General features: G+C 47.1%; 1 protein-coding gene and 1 non-coding gene across 5 annotated transcripts in view; one reads left to right on the top strand and one right to left on the bottom strand.

Annotated features, from left to right (window-relative positions):
- Positions 1-17407, top strand: part of Tbc1d31 (TBC1 domain family member 31) — a 63968-nt gene extending 46561 nt beyond the window's left edge. For 2 of the 4 annotated variants that reach the window (XM_029469732.2, XM_021184041.3), the window contains 7 exons: positions 1024-1159; positions 3796-3888; positions 8115-8255; positions 9332-9526; positions 11094-11214; positions 15155-15250; positions 17088-17407. In XM_029469732.2, the coding sequence (XP_029325592.1) occupies positions 1024-1159; positions 3796-3888; positions 8115-8255; positions 9332-9526; positions 11094-11214; positions 15155-15250; positions 17088-17221 (916 nt within the window). In that variant the 3' untranslated portion in view covers positions 17222-17407. The remainder of the gene's footprint in view (positions 1-1023; positions 1160-3795; positions 3889-8114; positions 8256-9331; positions 9527-11093; positions 11215-15154; positions 15251-17087) is intronic. The other 2 variants (XM_029469733.2, XM_021184042.2) reach the window with 1 other exon arrangement.
- Positions 17408-23191: 5784 nt separating this feature from the next.
- Positions 23192-23264, bottom strand: Trnam-cau (transfer RNA methionine (anticodon CAU)). The gene has a single exon. It is a non-coding gene; the product is annotated as a tRNA-Met (tRNA).
- Between the last annotated feature and the right edge of the window lie 487 nt (positions 23265-23751).

Here is a 23751-nt window from a genome sequence, read left to right as displayed (position 1 = left end):
CTGACCCAACAAACTGAAACATAAATCATTCCTCCTTGTGCATTTAGAGCTTTGGCAGTGCCAGGTGTGTTGTCTGCTTTTAATCCCCCCACTTAGGAAGCAGAGGCATGTGGAATGTGGAACTCTGAGTTCGAGGACAGCCAGGTTTACACAGTGAGACCCTGTCTCAAAGCAAACAAACAAACAAGATCTTTGACAAGAGCCTGGAGAGATGACTCTGTGGTCAAGAGCATTTGCTGCTCTCCTAGAGGACCTGGGCTTGGATCCCAGCACCCACCCACAAGGCAGTTAACAGCCATCTCTAACTCCAGTTCCTAGGGGTCTAAGACTTCTTATGACTTCTAAGGCACCGGGCATGCACATGGTGAACATTCATACATACATACATACATACAGGCAAACACTCATACATACAATCAATAAAGTTTTAAGAATTTGAACCTTGGCACAGGAGGAGCTCTCTTGCCCCAGCTTCTCTAGTACTAAGGGAAACGTCAGTTCCCCCTGAGGCAACAGTGTGAGAGCCTCCACATTCAGCCTAGGAAACTGTCTTCTCTCCATGTTTTGATTCTGGACACTTATTGATTCTTATTTCTATGCACAGTTTAAAGCAATTCTAGAACTAATGGTGTCCACTAAAACTGGAAGGGACTTGGGTACCATGTGTGATGCCACTGCATGGTCACCCTCCTCCTGTTGAAGAGTATCCCTTGTATTGGAATGTTCTGACAGCGATGGGTGGGCTGCAGCTTGGTTCAGTGTTCCTACCTTGCATGCAGGAGGCCCTGGATTCCATCCCAGCACTGGGAAAGTAGCTGACAGGTAGACTGTTGGAAGTCAAGTCTGAAAGGGTGTGGCCAATTCCGATGACCACCACCTCCTTGAGTAAGGACTTCGTTTATGTATTGTAAACACAGCTGTGTTGAAGTGGATACAATGAATCCAAACAGCACAGGCCACTCAGTAAAAAAAAAAAGAAATCAAAGGTGTGTTGGAGAGCGCTTGATACAGTTTGTTTTTCAGGCTAGCTGCTGTGAAAAGAGACCTGGAGATAAAGGAAATACACTTACAGGACGCAGCAAGGAGACGGTTGCTGAAGCTTCAGCAAGATCAACGGGAAATGGAGCTACGCAGGCTGGAGGATGAAATTGAGAGAAAGGTTCGTCGGCTTTAATCTTAATCTTCATTCTCATTTAACAAACACCTTCAGGTTAAGTAAGATGCTAGTGTCCATGGTGAACACTAAACGGCTCCCTTAGTTTTATGGACTTAAACAGGCACCTAGTCTTAGACCAAGAAAAGTAGTCAATTTAACGTCTGTTTCTCTAGAAATAAAAGTGTGTCAGGGAAATAGACTTCTCTATTTTAAACATCCACATGTGCTCAATAGAAAGACAATTTCCAGCATAGAACATCTGGAGTTAGAGAGCTGGCCCTTCCGCGCCTCCGCATTTCTAAAGCTGAGGTGTCTGCGCTTGCCGGTGCCTTAAGTAGTTTTTATCTTGAATGTACAACATAGTACCATCTGTAAAACAGTCACTACACGTAACCCAGACACCCAGTGCAAAGGATTAAATTAGCCATGGCACACAAAAACAGAAGGCAAATGGAAGTTTACCTTAACATAAGAAAACTTAAAAGATAGTTACTCCTCCACCCGTAGAAACATACAAAAAGACTATGTAATTAACCGTTTCCTACAACTAAAATCCAGGTTACTCTGAAGAAGACGTGCTTCCAGATCAACCCTGACCGTTCTAAGCAGCCAGCGCTCCTTTGCCTTTACAATTTGTTTTTTACCCAACAGTCACGCATAGCTGGTGGCTGCCATGCAGTGTGTGGTTGGGATAATAATCCTTGTGTGTTGTGAATATTTTCAGCTGGTCTTTACCTATTGCCTATTAGAAATGTCCATAGTGTTATATCTTGATTTTAGAATTATTTAGAAGGCAGGTGGTTGTGACCCTCCAAGCCTACAGTGTTTGCTATCTGGTGCTCAGTAGAAAAGGTTTCCAGCCCAGAGCCTGTCAGACTCTGGAAACAGACTCTAAGGTTGAGTTAGGGAGCACGCTTACCTCTGTCCAGAAGGCAGGCTGTTGTCCCGACACCATTTGTTGAGTATTGGCGAAGTCCCTTGCTAACTGAGGGTTGCTGCTGCTTGGACAGGTCTGTAGAGCCCATCTTCTCCCTTGCTTTGTTTGTCCACAATGAGTCCAGTAGCTGGGAGCTTCTCACCTCATTGCCACTCATTGTTCTTCCTCTTTCTTTATCTCAGTATTCTCAAATACTTATATTCCCAACAGAGAATTTTATTTTTCTGAATCTTCTCTCTCATCTAATTGAAATTCTCATTAGTATATTAAATTTATGCATTAATTTTGAAAGCTTAAAATCTAGTTTTGATAAAATACTAAATTTTAACTCTTGTAAAGGATTTAATTTAATACTCTTGCTTTGTTTAAGGCTAATTAATTTTAATTGGCTTTTATAAGCTACAATTCTTTTAAATTACCTCAATAGTGAATCAAGTTAATAGCCTTGTATTCTTAACAAAAAGTGTGTGTTTTTTCCCAAAAGTGATCCCTGTGCAGAACTCAGGTGTCTTTATCCCAGATCCTCTTGACATACAGTAAGGCATCCTGATTCTTCTCAGTAGCAGTAGAGAGGCCCCTGCATAGCCCAGACTGCCCCAGCTCCAGCAGGGACATGTGCACGTGACTGTAGACATTGCTCACAAACTCGTGATCTTTTTTTATAGCTGCTTATCTCTGAAAATTCATAATCAAGTTAGCTCTGTTCCTGGATCCCCAACAGAGTGGGGTGGTGTGCCCAGCTTCACCTTCCCCTCTGTGCCCCCAGGACTCTGGCTGCAGCCTTCCCCTCTGTGCCCCCAGGACTCTGGCTGCAGCCTTCCCCTCTGTGCCCCCAGGACTCTGGCTGCAGCCTTCCCCTCTGTGCCCCCAGGACTCTGACTGCATACTCAGACCTCACCTTAGCTACTTTTTCCCCATAGCTTCCCCATAGTCGGTTACAGACCATTTATTTTACCCCTTGAATCTGAGTCTGCGTCCTACCGTGCCCTTATTTTACGGCCTCTTCCCTTACAAGTAGTTCCTAGTGCGCTGTCTGTCAACAGTGGAAATGCTCGGTAGTGACTAAGGCACTGACTCAGTCCTTCAGTGCTTGCCAGAAGAATCAATGAGGATGGATAATTGATCGTAGTTTTGTTTTCCAAATCCACATATTTTACTTGATTCCCACCCCTGAAACACCTGGGTCTGTAGGCAGCCAGAGGCTTGGGAAGATTCTGTGGGGAGTGCCTCATCCCGCCCATCTTAGAGCCATGGGGACAGCGAGCTCCCGGTAAACACTCCACACAGAGAGCAGACTGACAATCAGCTCACAGGGAACTTCAACGTAGAAGCTTCATTTTTAATTAAACATGCTATTTTCATAAGAATAAACATTGTTTGTCTCCAGCCCAACTTTCAGTTGCCTGGTTTTCTGGAGCTGGGAGCTGGTTACTGTAACGGGGACAAGCTGCCACCTGCTCATCTGTCTGTCTCCATGGGCATATGGCGGTTGTGCCTGCTGTTTAAAAAAACATAAGCTTAACCCAGCTTAGCCTTGGATTCCAAAAGAGCACTGCTGTGTTGCCAGTTAGTCAGTTTCCAACCCAGTTCCTGCTTGTTGTGTTGGTAGTGCTCTGTGGGTGTCGGGTTACAAGATCACTGCCCCTATTAAAGATTATGCTGTGAGGTATTCGGGTCCTGACAGTCTGTGCTTCGTCCATAGGTACAAATGAGAGATCAAGAAATCGCTGCCACAGCCAAAGACCTGGAAATAAGGCAGCTGGAACTCGAAGCACAAAAGCGACTTTATGAGAAGGTAGAAAGCAGCTCTCTCTGAAGGGAGGAAAGCGCTGCCCTTCAGCCCCTGGACTGACCTGTGGACAAGGCTGGACCCCCTTGTGGTTTCTAGTATTCGTTCTCTTTATCCTTTACGCAGAATATCGTGTAACTTAGCAAATGGCAGAATGCATATGTGTAATGCTTCGACTCCTGGTTCCCCAACAGTGTGGCCACATTTCCGTGGTACCAGATTGAGCCCAAGTTTTGCCTCAAGATCTCATTCTTGCTGTTTGCTAAGCTCCCCTGTGTTTGTGTGACAGTGATTGAAAACACCCCTTCCCACCTGCTCAGTGTCAGACTCCAGAAGCCTCCCAAACCTGAAGTGCTGAGTGCTGAGTGCTCACATAGGGAGATTCCCTGAACCTTTGGGGTTGAAGGAGCACAAAGCAAGAAATGGGAGCTGCTTTAACTTAGAATTATCTAGAGTTAAGTCAGCAGACGTAGAGTTAGGGTATATATTTTATCATTGAAAAGAGCTGTTAATGCAAGTTTTTATTTGAGAAAAACATTTTGTTACTGTCTTAGTCAGGGTTTCTATTCCTGCACAAACATCATGACCAAGAAGCAAGTTGGGGAGGAAAGGGTTTATTCGGCTTACACTTCCATACTGCTGTTCATCACCAAAGGAAGTCAGGACTGGAACTCAAGCAGGTCAGAAAGCAGGAGCTGATGCAGAGGCCATGGAGGGATGTTCTTTACTGGCTTGCCTCGCCTGGCTTCCTCAGCCTACTCTCTTATAGAACCCAAGACTACCAGCCCAGGGATGGTCCCACCCACAAGGGGCCTTTCCCCCTTGATCACTAATTGAGAAAATGCCTTACAGTTGGATCTCATGGAGGCATTTCCTCAACTGAAGCTCCTTTCTCTGTGATAACTCCAGCTGTGTCAAGTTGACACAAAAATAGCTAGTACAATTGACCCCTTGTCAACTTGACACACAAACACATCACTAGTAAGCCTCAACCCTTACATTCTTATTCATCCCCAAGATCTAAATATCTTTAAAAGTCCCACAGTCTTTACATATTCTTTAATTTTCAATCTCTTTAAAATATCCATCTCTTTTAAAATCCAAAGTCTTTTTACAATTAAAAGTCTCTTAACTGTGGGCTCCACTAAAACAGTTTCTTCCTTCAAGAGGGAAAATATCAGGGCACAGTCACAATCAAAGCAAAAATCATTCTCCAACTGTCCAACATCTGGGATCCAACTCACGATCTTCTGGGCTCCTCCAAGGGCTTGGGTCACTTCTCCAGCCATGCCCTTTGTAGCACACACGTCGTCCTCTGGGCTCCAGATGCCTGTACTCCACTGCTGCTGCTGCTCTTGGTGGTCATCTCATGGTACTGGCATCTCCAAAACACTGCATGACCCCTTCAGTCCTGGGCCTTCAATTACAACTGAGGCTGCACCTTCACCAATGGCCTTCCATGGCCTCTCACAGTGCCGAGCCTCAGCTGCTCTGCATGACCCCTTCATACCTTCAAAACCAGTACCACCTGGGTGACCCTTACACATTACCAAGTCCCGCTGCAGAAGGAGTACAACCTTGGCTATCTCTGGAACACAGCCTCTTTGTGCTTTCAGAAAACACTTCCCAGAAGATGTCACCTCAACGATGCTGGTCTCTTCTTAATCACCGCTAATTTCTTAGCTCCAGCTAACCAGCATCAATAGTCCCAGTAATGCAAAGTTTTTGCTTTAGTAGTTCTGGTATCTTGTTAATCACAGCTGATTCTTCAGCCCCAGCTAACCAGAACTACAAAATCTTCACAATCAAAACAGCAATGGCCCTGAAAAGAGTCTTTAATTTTCCCTCTGAAATTTCACAAACCAGACCTCCATCTTCTGCACTGTTCTCAACATTATCTTCCAAGCTCCTACACAACATCTGACAGAGCTCTCAACAACAAATGGATCTTCAAGCCCAAAGTTCCAAAGTCCTTCCACAGTCCTCCCCAAAACATGGTCAGGTTGTCACAGGAATACCCCACTCTGCTGGTACCAATTTGTCTTAGTCAGGGTTTCTATTCCTGCACAAACATCATGACCAAGAAGCAAGTTGGGGAGGAAAGGGTTTATTCGGCTTACACTTCCATACTGCTGTTCATCACCAAAGGAAGTCAGGACTGGAACTCAAGCAGGTCAGAAAGCAGGAGCTGATGCAGAGGCCATGGAGGGATGTTCTTTACTGGCTTGCCTCGCCTGGCTTCCTCAGCCTACTCTCTTATAGAACCCAAGACTACCAGCCCAGGGATGGTCCCACCCACAAGGGGCCTTTCCCCCTTGATCACTAATTGAGAAAATGCCTTACAGTTGGATCTCATGGAGGCATTTCCTCAACTGAAGCTCCTTTCTCTGTGATAACTCCAGCTGTGTCAAGTTGACACAAAAATAGCTAGTACAGTTACTAAAGAGTATTTTGCAGTTCTCTTTCTGGATGGCTGTGGATCTTCATAGTCAGCCTGTGTGGTAGCTGCGATTGAACCATACCTTATTTAAACATAAATGTTTGGGCTGGAGAGACAGCTGAGTGGCTAAGAGGCCTGACTGGTCTTCCCGAGGACACAGATTCAGTTCCCAGCACATACACAGGACCTAAAAACCATCCGCACCTCCAGCTCCCTCCCGAGTGGAAGGACGGATAATCTAGTGCCCTCTTCTGCCTCTGCAGGCTCTGTGTGTACACATGTGGTGTACATGAATACATGCAGGCAAAACACCTATACACATAACTAAAAATAATAAGTCTTAAATGTAAATGATTTATAATTTTTAGCAATAAACATCTTTATATATGTACCTTTTCTGCACGTAATTGAAAATGTTTTTAGCTAATTATTAACTAAGCTGTTTATAGGTCACTAGGAAAATAATAATTAAAAAAAAAATCTCCAAATCAAAAAGTATGTCCCAGGGCCTGATCAATGGCACAGTGGTTAAGGGTGCCCACATGGTCTCACTGCCATCTGTAACCCCAGCTCCAGGGCTCCAACCCTCTCTTCTGGCCTCCATGGGCATTGTATACACAAGGTTCACACACATACGTGCAAGCAGAATGCTCATACACGTAAAATAAAAATGCCTTAAAGAAAGAACTCCTGGGGACTGGATTTTCATCGTATAGTTTTAACACTGAGTGGCGTGGTGGTTGAGAGCATGGCTACCCTGAAGAGGACCCAAGTGAGGCTCTCAGCAGCCATGCCAGCTATCAGGTGGCTCACAACTATCTGTAACTCCAGTTCCATGACATCTGAGGACACCTGCACTGCACACGCACGCACGCATGCACACACACAATTTAAAATAGATCTTAAAAAGAAATAACTGCTGGGGCTCTGTGTAGTGGTGGATGGAGCACTTGGTAGAAGACCCAGGCCCTGGGTTCAGCCCCAACACTGAACTAAAGCACAGCTATGGGTGTCCTCAGCATCGGTCGGAGAGTCGGCTGGCACACAGTCTGTATTCTGCCTCTTTACCATAGATTTATCATCATGACGGTTGTTTGCTTTCCCCATGCCCCAGCTACCATACCATTTCCTACCCCTGGCAACTACTGCTCTGGTGCCCTTGTCTATGGGTTTGCCAATCGTGGATATCCCCTATACATGTACCACCTATACAGCGGCTTCTGAGGTTGGCTTCTTTCACTTAGCATAATGTGCTATAGCGTGACTCAGTGCTTTATTCATTTCAATGGCCAAGTAATGAAATGCCATGCGATCTGAGAGCTTTGGATCTCTGCTGAGCATTTAGCAAGGCTGCCAGCGTCAGCCTCACTTTCTGATTGTGCGAAGTCTCCCTGACAACAGAGAGCGTGGAACCTCTCAGGTCGGCACACTCAGACCTCCACTCCCTCCTTACACACCCAGACCTCGACTCCCTCCTTATGCACTCAGACCTCGACTCCCACCTTACACAGGTGTCCTGCCGAGGCTGCTGATGGGGAGCTTGCGGGCAGGGTAGGAATGGACGCCTTCTCCTTGAGACATATTCCACAGCATGCCACACACTTTCTGTTACCTTCCAGAATTCAGGAGTTGATTCTGAGCATCTTTGCCATTCTCTGTGTTTCTATGGTAACTTTTCAGGGACCCTGAAGTTGTCAGCAAAGTCACCCCTGTTTCCTTTTTTACTTTGACAATGAGAAAGTTACATTGACCTGGGGGCCTGAACAAAGCAAAGTCCCTTTGTGTTCAACAGGATCTTATTACAAGTCAAGAGGCTGTTGCCAAAGAAATCCGAGAAGATACAGATGCCCATAGGCGGAAAGCGGCTCTCGAAGAACATGTGTTCCAGAAGCTGCTAGAAAACAGCCAGATGGGGAGCAGAAGGGCGCAGAGGGTGAGTCTGCTGAGCCTGCTCACGTGTCGTGCGTGAGCTTACATGCGCCGTGAGCTTCAAGCTGGACTTCTGAGAGCACACGTTTGAAAGTTTTTGAAATTGCAGTGATTTCATTTATTTGTTAGTCTGGGTCCTTCGATGTCCCAGGCAGGGCTTTGTGTTCATGGTACTGAGTGTGTCGGTGATGTGCGTCTTACATGCCCTGTGAGAGGACAGTGAGACATAGAGGAACGCATGGAAGAACTAAGTAAGGTCCACACTGTTCACTCCTGTGTTCTCTGGAATTGTCCTGGGCAACATAAAAGTTGCAGAATCCCCGGCTCTGCCAGGCGTACAGGAATTTCCAAGGCATCTTACCCAGTAACTCAGGATTGGAAACACTGGCGTGAAATGAGGGGTTACGGCAGAGTTGAGGGTGCTGTGTATTGTTGAGGCCTTAAGGAAATATTTCCAGTTATTTTCTGCATTTCTTGTGTACTGCCCTTTCAGAAGTATCAGCTGAAGAGGGTTGAGATGGGACAAGAGACATTGAGGAAGAACTTTCTCTGCTATCCCTTTAACGTAATGTTAAGTGGGTGTGTCGCAGGCTGGCACTGTTCTAAAAATTAGAACTGATGGAGGCACCCGTCCCTTAGCTGACTCCTCCGAAATACCATACTGTTTTGTTTCTCTTCCCAGGTTCTGTACATCTGAAAAGGCTTTTCTTCCTAACTGCTTTCTCCGGGTGTTAAAACCAGAAGCCGTTGAATCTTACCTTTTCTCTAACCTGGCAGTTCTCAGTGAAGCAGAGTCCGTCCCTTCAGGAGCTTAGTGCTGCTGTTGTGAAGAGAGGGTTTAGTTACCACCTAAGCATGAACCGGCCTTGAACTTGCACCCTCTCCCCTGCCCCTCGCCACACACACATACCATAGTCAGCTCTAAAAGCTTTTAAAAAGTACCAGCTGCCCTAGTGATGGGTTTGACTGGTTTATGGTGGGGCCAGAAAGTCAGTTTGTTTAAACACCCACCCAGGCTAAGTAGATTCTTGGATACAGCAGGTGGATGCCCACATCTTTCTGAAGTTTACTCTTTCTTAGGTGATGGAGGACAATTTGGCAAAGGCTGAGCAAGCCTGCCTGAATGCCGACTGGCAGATTCAGACTTTACATAAGCAGAAGTGTGACGATCAACAGCGCAGCCAGGGCTACTATGAAGTCGCCACTCTCCTCCGTGAGAACAGACGGAAAGAGGTCGAAGTGTTAAATGCGATGATGGAGGAGGAGGCTAAGAAAGTAAGGGAAGCTTACAGACTTCTGGCTAGTGTATTAAGCTAACCTCTTTCCATGCTGGCTGGGGACTGGACCCAGGGCTTTACAGACACAGGGCAGGCACCCTCCCACCAAGTTATGCCCCTAACCCATCAAATGATCAAAATACAACGGGTACTATTCAAGAACATCGTCTAATCCTGACGCTGCTTACAAATGATCCCATGTCTTATATTGGTATATACATTGTTATATTGTTGTCTCCACTTAGTGACTTTTGGGTTTGTTCTTGCTAACTTGATGCTATAATAGTACTGTAATACTTAAAAAACAGTAAGAGAATTTAAAGGAAAGACACTGTAGCCAGTAGTAGGCAGACCCAAAGTAGCAGAGCTATAAGGAGGACAAGGTGACAGACTGCCGTTGGGGTCATGGCTGTACTGACACTTGCCTTCCCACTCTGTGCCCTGCTGCGTGACCTTCATTCCTTACCACTGTGTCACTCACTCAGTGATGCCAGAGTCACAGCTGTGTATCTTTTGGCTGACCCAACCACTCTGGTGCCTTAGGAAAGTGACCTGGGAGGTCCAGGCTTTAGGTGGGTAACATCGGTGTCCTCCTGGAAGCTGGCACCTCATGGCCCTTTCCCAGGTTCACCTTCCTCCTGAGGGAACCTGTCTTTAGCCCTTTTATTCAAGGATAGAAAAGAAGGTTGAAAGTATGGGGTGGTACCCAAAATACTGACATCGTTAGCTATAGGAACATTGTGGGGGGTGGGGGGGGGGTGGGGGGAGCCCTCCCTTCAAGACAAGGATTGCTGGCAATGTGTCAACAGACTGTAAACTTTGGTGAAATTTACTTGAGGTAAAATAACGGCTTGAGGGTGGACTGAGTCCTTGCACGAGTGTCTCGGCACAATCCATTGTGTCCAGCATCCTGAGTTCTAACGCTGCCTCTACTGTTGTATGGTCTTGGGAAAGCTGGAGACTGCTCTGATGAGTGGAGGGGACATGATCTCTGCTGTCCTTTGGCCTCAGAGTTTGAGATTCTTTAAAGTTTGCATTTAATGAATTGGCATTTTAATCACAAAATGTGTCTGTGGGTTTCTGTGTCACATTTCTGGATGTTGTAGATTCACTACTTAGTCATCCTGTGAACTCATTTTAAGATGAACTTTCTCATTTTATAGGGGGAAGGCTGGGCAGTAGGAATCTCTAACCTTTATGATTGATGTGTGTCCCAGAGCCAAGGGAAGAGGTCTCTGACTTCCCTTGTCTTTGTAACCTGGGCACAGCATTCGTATTAGATGGAAAGGCACTCCCATGGCTGGGAGGCCAGCTGAGTCTGCTAAGTCCTGGGACCTGGGACACAGTCGCTGCTTGCTGGGCAGAGTTGAGACTCAGCTTCCTGCTTCACGTGCTAACAAGACCTGCCTCTGCCCTGGCTTCTCACGTGGCCACGCCGAGTCCACAGCAGCACCAGGGCCTGTGTGCTTCATCCTGTGCAGAGAGGCAGAGGCAATGGGGGAGCTGCTCTGCCGGAGTAGTCTGTTTGCAGTGTCTAATGCTCTTTTTGTCCTGCATGTGTGCAGTGGAAGGAAGCCGAAGAGAAGGAATTCCATTTGCAATCAGCAAAGAAAGCCTCTGCCCTTTCAGATGCCTCTCGAAAGTGGTTTTTAAGGCAGGAGACAAGTGCAGCTTTGGAGCATGAAGGTGAGTGTCTACAGGGTCTGCGCTGTTACAGATTCCTTAACATGCTCTTACCGTGATAAACTCTACCACTCTCTTCTGTTGCTTTCATTCAAATTACGCTTGGCATGGGGGGGGGGGCGGTGGCAGTGAGAGGTACAGGGACAGATGGTAGGCTGTAGAAGTAGAATTCATGAATATGGAGTTCTTGTTAAGAAAATACCTCTGAGCTGCGGACAGGGCTTAGCAATAGAGTGCCTGCCTCCCATATGAGAAACCCAAGCTCAGTCCCAGCACAGACCTCACAGGTCTGTCCTTATTCCAGACGACTGTGGTCTTTGGTGCTCTCTTAATCTGGAATCTGCTTTGTTCCCTAAGAACTATTCTAATTTTAGTAAGGATCTATGCTTTGCCAACAACAGTGTGCTCAGCAGCACAGGACCTTGCAGAACCTAACTTAAGTTTTAGGAGAAGGCTTACAACCATTCAACTCAAAAGTCAAAATTCTGTTGGGCCGGTTGAGATGAGTCAGTGGGTAATGGCCCCTGGTGCCGTGCCTGGCAGCCTGTGTGGAAATCCCAGGACCTATATGATGGAAGAGGAACTCCCTCCCCGAGTCATCTTCCCACCTCCATATGTGCAGTGTGGCACACATGTGCGTACACATGCACAAAATACATACGACAGACAAACAAGTGTAATTTTAGATGAAAATTATAATTCACCATTCTAACGCAGCATACAGGTAAGGGGAAGTTTTCCTGACTGCATTTTGTACTGCCAGTCTCCTTATAGTATATGATTATTACCTTTTAACAACAGCTTCCCTGGTACATACTTCCCTCAGGGTACAGTTCGCCTGCTTGTAGTGTACAGTCAGAGTATGTGCTCATTCAGGCTTGGTGTGGTAGTCTGTACCTGTGATGCAAGCACTCAGGAGGCTGCCGTGAGGTTCAGGCCTGTCGGAGCTGCATAGTGAGAGGTGAGGGGAGAGAGAAGGGCTGCAGTCTCACAGGGAAATCTCCTTCTGCTAGAAATAGGACATCCTGGGCTTCAGCGTAGTTGACCTTGAAAACCTTCTGTCTGGTTGTGAAAGCCTAACACGAAGGGCTGCATGCGCACTGAAGCCCATCCACGTGAAGTCGCCAGGGCTGGCGCATGTGTATGGAGAAGAGTAGAGGGGTGATCGCCAGAAAGTGCTGGGGGAACGACTACTAAATGTCCCAAAAGGAGTGAGGATGACTGTAATCACTTTCGATGTATCGATAACATTAAATTTCTCACTTTCAAAAAGATGAACTGGCCAAATGTGGTGGCACATCCTAAAATCCCAGCATTCGGGAGATAGAGGCAAGAGCATCAGAAGTTCGAGGCCAGCCTGCACAACCTGAGAATCTGTCTCAAACAGAAGGAAGGATATGGTACATAAAGTATATATCAATAGACCAGTTCCTCAGAGACTAAAGACAGTGAGAGCCAACAAGATGGTGCTGCCATGTGTCGTCCACACGTGCCTGATGACCTGAGTTTAATCCTCAGAAGTCACAGTGGAAGGAGAAGCAGCCCCTGAAAACCACGCTACCCCGCCCGCTCGCACTGGCTCAGCCTGTGTGCACACTCTCCCCACCACAGAGTAACATTGGGAAACATGGTCATCACATGGAGCCATTGGGCCAGGTCTCAAAATGCTATGTGTTGAAGAAAGAACAGGGAGGGCTTAGCAGAAAGAGATGACACTTGGGACAGATGACCATGATGGAATGTAAGGGACGAAGGGCAGGGCAGGACCCTGGCCCAAGTTCGTGGGGGTGAGCACAGCCGCGGAGATGTGTGCCTTTGGTTTCTCTAAGTCCAGTTCCGTCTTTATAAAGCGAGACGATTCTGGACTGGGATCTTGAGTGTTGTTACATTTATCTCACTGTTTTCTAACCCCTGTCATTTCTAGGCATATTTGAGAAATGGATGTATACATACATATTGAGAATGTTTTCTCTAGGACTTTTTGTGGACTTATCACCCGATATTCCTCACAGAATTGGATGAGCATAACCCAGAGTGGTATAAAGCTGCCTGCTTTTTGGTGTTAAGGGAACTGCAGCAGAGAGTGCATGTCCATGGGTGGCTGTAAATGCCTTGTGCCAAGAGAACATGTGGCCAGCATCAGGAATCCCAGCCACGGGACAGTGCACTGGGGCCTGGCTCGGGTTTAGAGGGGATGAAGACAGCCACAGACAATAGGGTCTCTTGTGCTAGGCCAAGGAGTGGGGCCCAGACTGTTACCAGGCTATTCAACCAGCTGCAAGACACAGCCTAGGGAGGCACTAGGACAGGTTCTCCTGCACCGAGCTCCAGGCCAGTGCTCAGGAGTTGGGGAAGCAAGGGAGCTGGTGTGCACTGTTGGTTCCTTTTGCATTTCATGGTTTATGTGATATGAACTCATTAAATAAGTATTAGTTTTTAAAAATAAACGGTCAGGGGTGGGGAGATGGCTCAAGTATTCTCTGAGCCACCATGAAAACGGGAATTCCCCCTATCCAGGTAAGTGTCAGGAGGGCATGGAAGACTGCTTGTAATCCCAGCTCTCCAGAGACAGAGACACAGGAGCCCTGGAGCAATCTGGCCAGTTGGACTAGCTGAATTGGGCAATGTCTGGGTTGTAGTTAAGAGCCTCAGTATAGAAAGTGGGCAGCAGACTCCTGACATCAGTGTCTGTCCCCCAGATGCACATGGACACATGTGCCTGCACATCCACATACCCACGCATAAAAAAGTGAGTAGTCACCTCTGAAGTCTTAAAGAGCATGCTTTGAGGGAAGGAAAGCATCAGGCTGCAGCGCAGAAAGTATAGGCACTTCTTTTTTAAGTGTTCAGATGTGTGATGGGGAGGGAGCATCTTTCAGTAAATTTCAGGTTGCTTTAAGTCCACACATGCAGAACTGCATTGGTGGTGACGCTCTGATGCAGCGGGTGCAATAACGGACTGAGCAGAGCAGGGCTGAAGCAAAGGCCAGCTTACCTTCACAGACAAGCCTGCTCCACCAATGCTTGAGATACTGCTATAGGCAGAAGGCCAGTGCTTGGCTGAGCAGGAAAACATCACTGAACAGCCTCTGGCGGTGACAGATTAGACAGGATAGTGGAGGCCAGGGCAGACAGATCTCAGCTCTGGAAAGGGTGAGTAAGAGGAGCCAGGGCCTGGCTTGTGGCTCATCTGCTGCATGGCAGTGGGGTCGTCCCCTACACTGGGACATTTGGAGGCTGGCAAGCTTGTCACATGGCTCCATTCCCTCCCTATGTCAAGCTTTTTGATGATGGAGATGGTGATGATGCAGGTGAGGCAGATTCCAAAAGGCCTTGTTAGCATACGTGGAGCAGTGGGGGTCAGGGCTGGGGGAAACAGCTGAAGGTGAGCACGCTTTTGCTGATGCTTATGTCCATGTGTTCACTTTGCACTGAGTGCATGGCTATAGCAGGGTTCTCTCCATCCACTACACTGTCCTGCAGATTCACTCTAGAAGTCGAGTTTGGCAGCAAGTGCCTTGCCCTGCTAAGCTGCTCATCAGCCCTGTGTGATTGTCATTCTGAGGGTGCAGGTAATGAGCAGAAGGGCACCTTTGGGATCACCCCTGACCTCTTCTCTTGCAGGGAAAGGAATCTGGAGCCTTGGGTGAGCTGGGCAAATGCTCTCCCACTGAGAGATGCTGCTGGCCCCTGGTGTCTATGTCTTAGCTATTTGATGGCCTTTTGTTTTAGCTGAAGATGTTCTTAAAAAGCCACGAGCAGAGTTTCTGTGCAGCTCTTGATCCCTGACACTGTGTTTCCTCTGTGCTGAATGGCCGCAGTGTTCTTCCCAGAACAAGATGGTAATCATCCGTGCAAGTGTGAGTTACCGAGCACTGTCTGTCGGTAATAGAAGGTTTCTGCTCACTCTCACACATCCTTTCTCACTCCTCTTTATGAGCAGAAATGCCTTGGTTGCAAAGGCAGTACGTGGACTCAGCCTATCTGCCTCAAACCTCACGATTACATGATGTTTCTGACATGGACCCCTCAACACACAGTAAGTTGATAAATAAGGACGCCTCTGTATTGTTTGACATTTCATACCATTTAAGCAGAGTGGAGACCAGGAGAGGAGGTAGAGCACATGTGCTTTCCCAGGGCACTGTCAGTAGGGAGTCTAGAATGGGGCAGTGGGAACCTCGCAGCTCTGCTGGGGAAGACAGGATGAGGAGCAGCCTCACACACGGGTCATGTGACTCCCCGGATAGCAGGCTTAGACACTGACTAGACTAGTAACATTGTTCCAGCATGCCCCACCCTTACCCACCTGAGAAAGGTCAGCAGGTTGACTGGTGGCTGTGAGAGGCTGGCTAGGTGACCCGTGATCAAGGGGTCACTTGACTTGTGCCCAGGGCAGGAAGGGCAGGGCTGAGATCGTGAGTTGGCCCTTGAGGAACTAATCATATCCCAGTAGAGTCGGTAAGTCAGAAAAGGAGCTGGTGGGTGACTATAGACGCAGGCCTGTAATCCCAGTCACTAGGCAGGCTAAGAAGATAGGTCAAGCCGGGCGTGGTGGCGCACGCCTTTAATCCCAGCACTCGGGAGGCAGAGGCAGGCGGATTTCTGAGTTCAAGGCCAGCCTGGTCTTCAGAAGTGAGTTCCAGGACAGCCAGGGCTATTACAGAGAAACCCTGTCTCGGAAAAAAAAAAAACAAAAAAACAAAAACAAAAAAAGAAGATAGGTCAAGGCCAGGCCAGCCTGAGAGCCTAGTGATGCTCAGGATGAAGGGGCTGGTGATAGGCTCAGTGTGGGGCCAGGGTTATCACCAAAAAAAAAACAAAAAAAAAAAACACCATATGTATGTATGTGTATGTATGTATGTATGTATATGTGTATGTATGTATGTGTGTGTGTGTATGTATGTATACATGTATATATACATACACACATATATAAATATACATATATACATAATTTTTTAAATCTAATAAGGAGAAGACAAGAAAACTATTAGACTTTTAACTGGCTTTCCAATAAAGCTATTGTGTAGATAAGGGAAATTTGACTTTTTGAGAGATCTTTTGAGCTCTCTTAGAAGAACAGCCTTTTATACAAGGTCCCCGGGAGCAGGCTTTATGAGAGCTGTGACTAATGGCAAGTCATGAAACTCCACTGTCATGTGAAGTAGCTTGGCTGAGTCCTGTTGGGCGCATCTGTAAGTTCTGTGCCAGAAGAGTAATTAAGCCTTGTCCTTTCTTCAGACTTAAATATTTCTTTTGATAGACAAGGTTCACTGTCTTACTCAAGCAGCTGGAGCAGCCCTGTGCCTCCAGCCTGCACTGGGGACCCGACACACCCCGTGTACACACACACACCTGGAGCAGTGCACACCCAGATAATCTGCACTTCAGAGGGGTAAGGAGGAACCAGGGTTGTTTGGCAGCAAATGAAAGCGGATTGGCTGCCTGCTTTGGGGCATGAAACCCGTTTTCAGAAGCTGAAGCCATTTAAATGTGTAGGGACACTCCCTCCATCCCACAACATGGAGCAGTGTAAACTCCAGCAGCCTGCTACTTTAGTGCTGACCTGGACTCCCCCACGCTACAATGGTCCAGTATTTGGGGGCACGGTTATGGAGTGTAGCTCCTGACCTGGAGTCTATCTGTCCTCCTTTCCGTTGAGTAGCGTGGCAGGATGTGTGCAGCCCTGAAGAGCTCAAAAACCCCTTTGGCTGGGGATGAAACCACAGCGAGCCGGGTAATATGGTTGCCGTTTTGTTCAAGAAATTTGTTTTTTAATTTGTTGGTTTTGTTACTGATTATTCTAACGATTGCACTGAAGATAAGTACTATATTAGTACTTCAGAAAACTCAGCTGCTGATTAATTTTCCAGTTTTTTCAAGAAACAATCCAACAGAATGGAACCACACGGAACACGACCTTCTCAAGAACGTGCGAGATCTTCGCAGGAGACTCACAGCCCGGGCTCGGAACAGCTGTCAGCACCCTCATCTTTTGGTGACATAAAAGACATTTCACCATTAAACAATCAGAGATACCTTTTTTAAATCAATGGCATTGATTTTTTTCAATTATTTATTCTAATTTTTTTATAAAGATCAGCCTTTTGTATAGAGAAATATGTCTATAAAATTATGTTTTCTATTGAATTATAATGCTTTGGCTTGTAAAGGGCTTCTGGAATCTTTCACAATAAAGATTTTTGGAAACTATCAAAGCTGAACTGTCTTCTTTGCTTACAAAGACCAGCACAGACTTCTGATAAGATGAGGTTTATTTTAAAGATAAATGGAGACATAAACAAGAAGACTCAAGTCTAGGAGACTGCAGAGTGAGTACAGGGGCAGGCCCAAGCCTGATGACCTAAGTTCCCAGGCTAGACCACAGGCCAGAAGGAGAGAACCAAGCTGTCCACTGTCGTGCCCATCATAAGCAAATACACGTGTGATGTCAAACTGCAGTACTGGGATTGCCTGAAGGGCCCACTTGTGTTCTGCGCTTCTGGACTGTTGGGCCTCTTGCTGTGACCCCACCCACCCCAGCGCTGGCTCAGCTCAGCTTCTCCAGTGTCTCCTGCCCTCTACTGACAGTAGCCAGGAGTGACTGCCTCTACCCCTCCAGCTGCTGCCTGGGCCTCCCTTTCATCTCTGAGGGACCTGCGAAGATTGAAGATTCAACATTTATCTATAGTTCCTAGCCCAGTGCTTGGTATATAATAGATGTGTGGTACTTTGCAGTAATTCTGTTTTCTGGGGTCACTCAGAAGAATCTTGCAGTAAACCAAATACATCTGGAAAATGCTCTCCGTTATCCACAAAGAATCATAATAAGACACCACCTGTCTTTGTGCAAACATTGGTTTCTCAGAAGTGCTTCCTCAGCCTGGACCTTTCCAGCCATTACAATAGAGGCCGTTGACAGTGTTTTGCCACAGAAATAGAGGACATAGAATGTAGAAGGTGGTGAGTACTTTAGAAAAGGAGCCTGCAGACCTAAAAGCACTTAAAAGGCTAAAAGCACTTCTAAAATGCTGCGGTTCCACCTGGCACAATCAGCTGTGTATTGCAAACATCATCTCTTAAGTCCTTTAAAAGAAAAGGATGTATCTGTGTGTATGTGTGCGCCTGTGTGAGTTTGTATGCATTACATGCATGCAGGAGCCCAGAGAGGTCGGAAAAGTGTGTCAAATCCCATGGAGCAAGAATTAACAAGTGGTTGTGAGCCGTCATGTGAGTGCTGTGAACCAAACCCAGATCCTCTGCAAGAGAGTGCTCATAAGTGCTGGGTCATCTCTCCATCCCTTTTAGGTCCTTTCTGGCTGGAATTTAGACCTTCTCTAATTACCTTTGTAAGTGTGTGTGGGTGTGCATGCTCATGAGTGTGAACATGTGTGGCCTTGGACATAGAATTGTAATATCACATTTCTTTAAAGTTTCCATCCCTGTAGCAAAAGGCATTTAAGAGTACTCTTGCCCAAATGAAGATGGTTTTCCGTAACCTTGAACTTTTCCACCCTCGCACAAGTTCCAGAAATAACAACTCCGAGACTGAATTATTTATGAATAATTGCCTTTGGCCAGTAGCTTTGGCTTGTTTCCGCTAGCTTAAAACTCAATTAACCTGTTTCAACTAGTCTAAGTCATACCACATGCCTAGTTACCTCTCCTTCACTCTCATGCGACCGTATTCCTGAGAGTTTGAGCAAAAATCCTTGCGGCACCTCACTCTAGCCCAGAAGTCTCCGTACTACAACTCCCACCTCCCTACTTCCTGTCTAAGCTGATAGGCCAGCAGCATTTAATAGACAGGTGCTGCTTCCATACACTGCACGAGAGAGGCTCTCTACATTTTCTACTGCATTCTCTTGTTTTCTGAGTGAAGCAGCCACATGCTCTGAGTTGCCATCTCAAAGGTTCTCACATTTAATTAAATATATAAAGGGCATTTCCAATTATCTCTTCCTGCTTCTTAGCTGGGGCAGGGGGCTGGTGGTGTGTCCTTGTGTGTGCATGTGGAGGCCAGAGGCCAACACTAGTTGTCATTTGCTAGATGCTAGCCACCTGACTTTTTTTTGTTTTTGTTTTTTGTTTGGTTGGTTGGTTGGTTTTGGTTTTTTTGGTTTTTGGTTTTTTGAGACAGGGTTTCTCTGTGTAGCCCTGGCTGTCCTGGCACTCACTCTGTAGACCAGGCTGGCCTCGAACTCAGAAATCTGCCTGCCTCTGCCTCCCAAGTGCTGGGATTAAAGGCATGCGCCACCACCACCCGGGGACACCTGACTTTTTTGAGACATGTCTGGATTAATTTTTTTTTTTTAGTGCAGGTTCTGGGGATTGAACTTAGCTCCTCTTGTTGGCACTTCACCAACTGAGCCATCTCTGCAGCCCCCGTGGTGTGAGCCAGGTGGTGCTGACCACGACCTTTTCTTTTACTCATAGGACTTTCCTCCAGTGCTGAACAAGATTTGTGTATGTTGGTAAGGGCCTTTCCAAAGCGACTGCCACAGAAGGTGACATGGACTAGGGACTATATGTGGCATGATTTATGAATACGGCTGCACTTACCAGGGATTCTGAATTTGATGCTTAATGTAATTGTACCAGTCTGGGTCCAAATCACCCAACTGTGCGGAGCAAGCATAACAAAAGACATAATAAACTCATAGGGAACCAAGTAAGAGATGAGAAGGGAACACTGGAGAGTACACCAGAAGGACAGACTCACAGGGGTTACCTTTGCCAAAGCTAGTCTACATCCCCAGGCAGCAGAAAACTGTGTCACAGTATCGGGGACCCACACCATTCCAAGCTGACAACTGAGCATACACGAAGACTCAGGGTGGGACGATCATGCCGTCAGACCATGGGGGAAAGTACCCATATGCACAGACAAGCCAAGGCTGGTGGGCTAGACTCAAAGTACACCTGCTAGCTGAGATCTGGAACCTGCCCAGCTTGTGTTGAGCCTGCAGTGACGTAGCATCAGTCAGGATGCAGCTACACTCTCCTCCAGGACCCCCTGAATATCACACGCATGCACACACACACACACACACACACACACACACACACACACACATTTTGCTGTGGGGCCTTGAAACAGAAACAAAAGTAAGCAGAGATGTGTAGCTGACAGCGTCACAGAAGAAAAGAGGACCTTGGCCCCCGCTGCAGAGCAGGGATCAGAGGGACACAACATCAGCATGCACAAGCTGGAAGAGGCTCTATAGTTTCTTGGTTAATTGACAAGTAGACCCAATATTGGCCTCTGTTTGGTGAAACTGAGATCTCTGCATTTGTCCAGCATGAAATAGATCCCAGCTCCTTAAACATAGGTCGTGAGCCGATATGGAGTCCTGCCACTGCATGGGGGAGTCATGAAACTTTGGCAACATGAAGAGGTTTCTGAACACACCACAGGCAAAACTTAGTTCAATAACAAACACAGTGGTTCTGGCGCTTACCAAGGTTGCATCACTCAGCACCACCATAGCCTCTGTTCTGAACACACATGCGCACTGGGCAGGTTCCAGATCTCAGCTAGCAGGCATACTTTATCACCCACCAGCCTTGGCTTGTCTGTGCATAAGTGTGCATTCCCATGGCCCCCTGATGTGGTCACCCAATTATGTCACCCCACGAAACACCAGTATCCACTGATGAGAACATCTCCGCTCTGATTCGAGATCGTTGTATGCTATAAACCCCAGGGTTTTTGCTGTACATGCTGAGTTTTTTGTTCTTACAGAAAAATAATGAGTTAATTACAGAAACAAATATTTAATATATCCCTATCATCATTTCTTAGCTCATAAGTACCAAATTAGGGTATTTTTAGGTTGTATCGTAGTTGAAATGTTTGGTTTTTAAAATTGCTGTTTAGGCTGCAGATATTGCTGGTATTGCAGATATTGATGGTAGACTGTTTGGGATCTAGCTAGCAGTGTTAAAATTGCTGTTTGGGTTTCAAAAAAAAAACTCACTAAGCAAATTTTGGCTGGAGATCAGGTCAGAATTTCCAACAATTTCTGCAATGGCCCAGAATGTACATATTTATGCAAAGCAGTGTTCTTAACATTGGTAACTATAAAATCGAAGTATCATCAATTTTGTGAGGTGGGTTGTGTGCCTGCTCTCTTGAGACATAGGCTCATAGCCCAGGCTTGCCTCAAACTTGCTGTGAGGCTGAGAGTAACTGTGAACTAACCTCCCTGCCCCCACCTGCCAAGAGCTGTGAGGACAGGCACGCGCTACCATACCCAACACATTACCGTCAGCTCTGGAGAAGGGTTAAATTATATGTATAGCCAGAATTGGTGTTAAAGACTGTTTTAAAAACTCCCCCCTCAGAGTACCTAAGCTGAAAGCCTCAGGTTCGCTGTGTGGTGGTGGCCATTCACAGCACTCTTACTATAAGCAGCCCATGATCTTTCAGATTCTCCAATCACAGTCAAGTTATTTTTCAACTTAAAAATAAATTTGTGGTTTCTTCTCAGTAAATTTTATTTGTATATGTATTTATATACTTATAAACCCAGGTTCTCGTAAAATTTCTCAGGCCAAAAAGGGAGGGGTCATGGGTGGAAAAAAATCTTAGGAATCCTTAGTGTGGATAAAGGTCTTCAAAGCTTAGGAAGCCAGGAACCGAAATGAAGATTTATGACATGACCCCACATACACCTCACACACACACACACACACACACCTCCCAAGTCCAGGTTGGAGTCCAAAAACCAGACGCCAGTAAGACACCGCAAAGGCGAAATGTCTGCAAAGCTGAGGATGTCCGTGGTGGCTCTGATGGCAGACAGTAAGAAATGCCACGCCTACGACTGCAGTCTGTGGTAGTAGGGACCCAACGGGCTTTTTAATTTCTAGGTCAGCGGTGGACAGCAAGGTTCAGTCAGGCAATCTGTCAGGGCTCCTTGGACGTTGTTTTGTCTCTAAGGAAGGAGACAGGCAGACTACTAAAATGGTGGCGCACGCCTTTAATCCTGACACTCGGGAGGTAGAGGCAGGAGGATCTCTGTGAGTTGGAGACCAACCTGGTCTACAGAGAGCGTTCCAGGACAGCCAGAGCTACAAAGAGAAATCATGTCTCAAAAATCAAAACAACAAAACGGTGTACGTAAGAGGAAAGACTCCAGACCCAATGGCCCAGAGTCCAACTTGAGCCACACAGTTGACCTGAAGCCCCGGTTCCATTTAAGGTAATCCCTATATTTCAGACCCCAAACCTCATGGTTGAAGGGAAGGCAGGGTCCCCTTAAGGAAGGACCTTGTGGTAGAGCCACGTGTTCGCTTGCTAAGTATTCTTTAAGCCTCCTCCAAGGAAACTATGGGATGATGTGTGCGAAGGAAAAATCAGCCAGGCGCGATGGGAATTACTAGAGGACGAACTGACGTTACTGCGTTCTACCACCCAGAGTGGGGGCTGGTGGTGATCCAGAGAGTTTTCAGGGAAGTTTGGATCCCAGGGAGTGAAGAGGGCCATCTGTGCCTATCTTCCGAGCCCCCGAACCAGCCACTGAAGTAAACACACCCCAGAAAATGACTGACCCTCCACTGCCCCAAGACGCTCTGAAGAAGGGCTGTAACCGGGGAGGGTAGCAGCTGGGAAGGTGGGGGGTGGGCGATAGCCGACACACCCCACGGGACTTGCTATCTGACCTGTGATCGCACGGCTGCTGCCTGCAGGAGTGGTCAGGACCCCTAGAGACCTCGAGCGCCTGGGCGGGTCCCCACGGCCTCCCTCCCGGCTCCACGCCCCTCGCACCACACTGTTTCCTGAACCTAGCAGAAATGGACCGCCTCCCTTCCCGGGCCAGTCCGCGACCCCAGCGATCACCAGATTGTTTTCAAGGTCCGGGTCCGCTTAGAACACGGCAGCCATTCCACGCCTCGCCAACGCAAGACACTCAACAAGAAAGTAAAATTTCCTTCTGGCAAGAAATTAGACCCGGAACAGCCAAAAGTATTGTGCCCCGTGTGAGGATCGAACTCACGACCTTCAGATTATGAGACTGACGCGCTACCTACTGCGCTAACGAGGCACCTATGTGCTGCTTCCGGCCTGAATCCCAAGACTCTGTTGGATAGCCCAGTGCGCATGCTCAGAGGCTTGAGTTTAGTTAACGTTTCCAGAACTTGAATTTCTGGCCCTTCTGGATTCAGCCGACCAGCGCTGCACTCGCCTAGTCTTTATTCTCCTGTCCATCAACAGACACAATGGCTTGCTCGCTAAAGCCGTCCTGGTGAGGGAGAGCATGGAAGAGAGACTGTTGTTGTGAACTTGCTTTTGTATAGAGTTTACACGCTCGTAATGGTATGAACCATTTATTGGGCACCTACTGTGTTCCTGGCCTCGTTCCGGATGCTGGGTTCTCACGGTCACTCTTAACCCGGCATAACTGAGCCGGAGGAGCCTCCGGTAGTAGAAGGATCCTCCGGTAATAATTTACGAGCATGCTCATACCTGTGCACACTTTCTGCCCCGACTCCTCCGCGTTGCAAGGCTTCCTCCGGACGTCCCCAGGAGCT

Source organism: Mus caroli, unplaced genomic scaffold (genome assembly GCF_978045245.1).
Source record: "Mus caroli unplaced genomic scaffold, Mus_caroli_1 scaffold_16, whole genome shotgun sequence".
In the NCBI taxonomy this organism is placed as follows: domain Eukaryota; kingdom Metazoa; phylum Chordata; class Mammalia; order Rodentia; family Muridae; genus Mus; species Mus caroli.
Note: the sequence above shows the minus strand (reverse complement) of the source record. Positions and strands in the feature narration are given on the sequence as shown.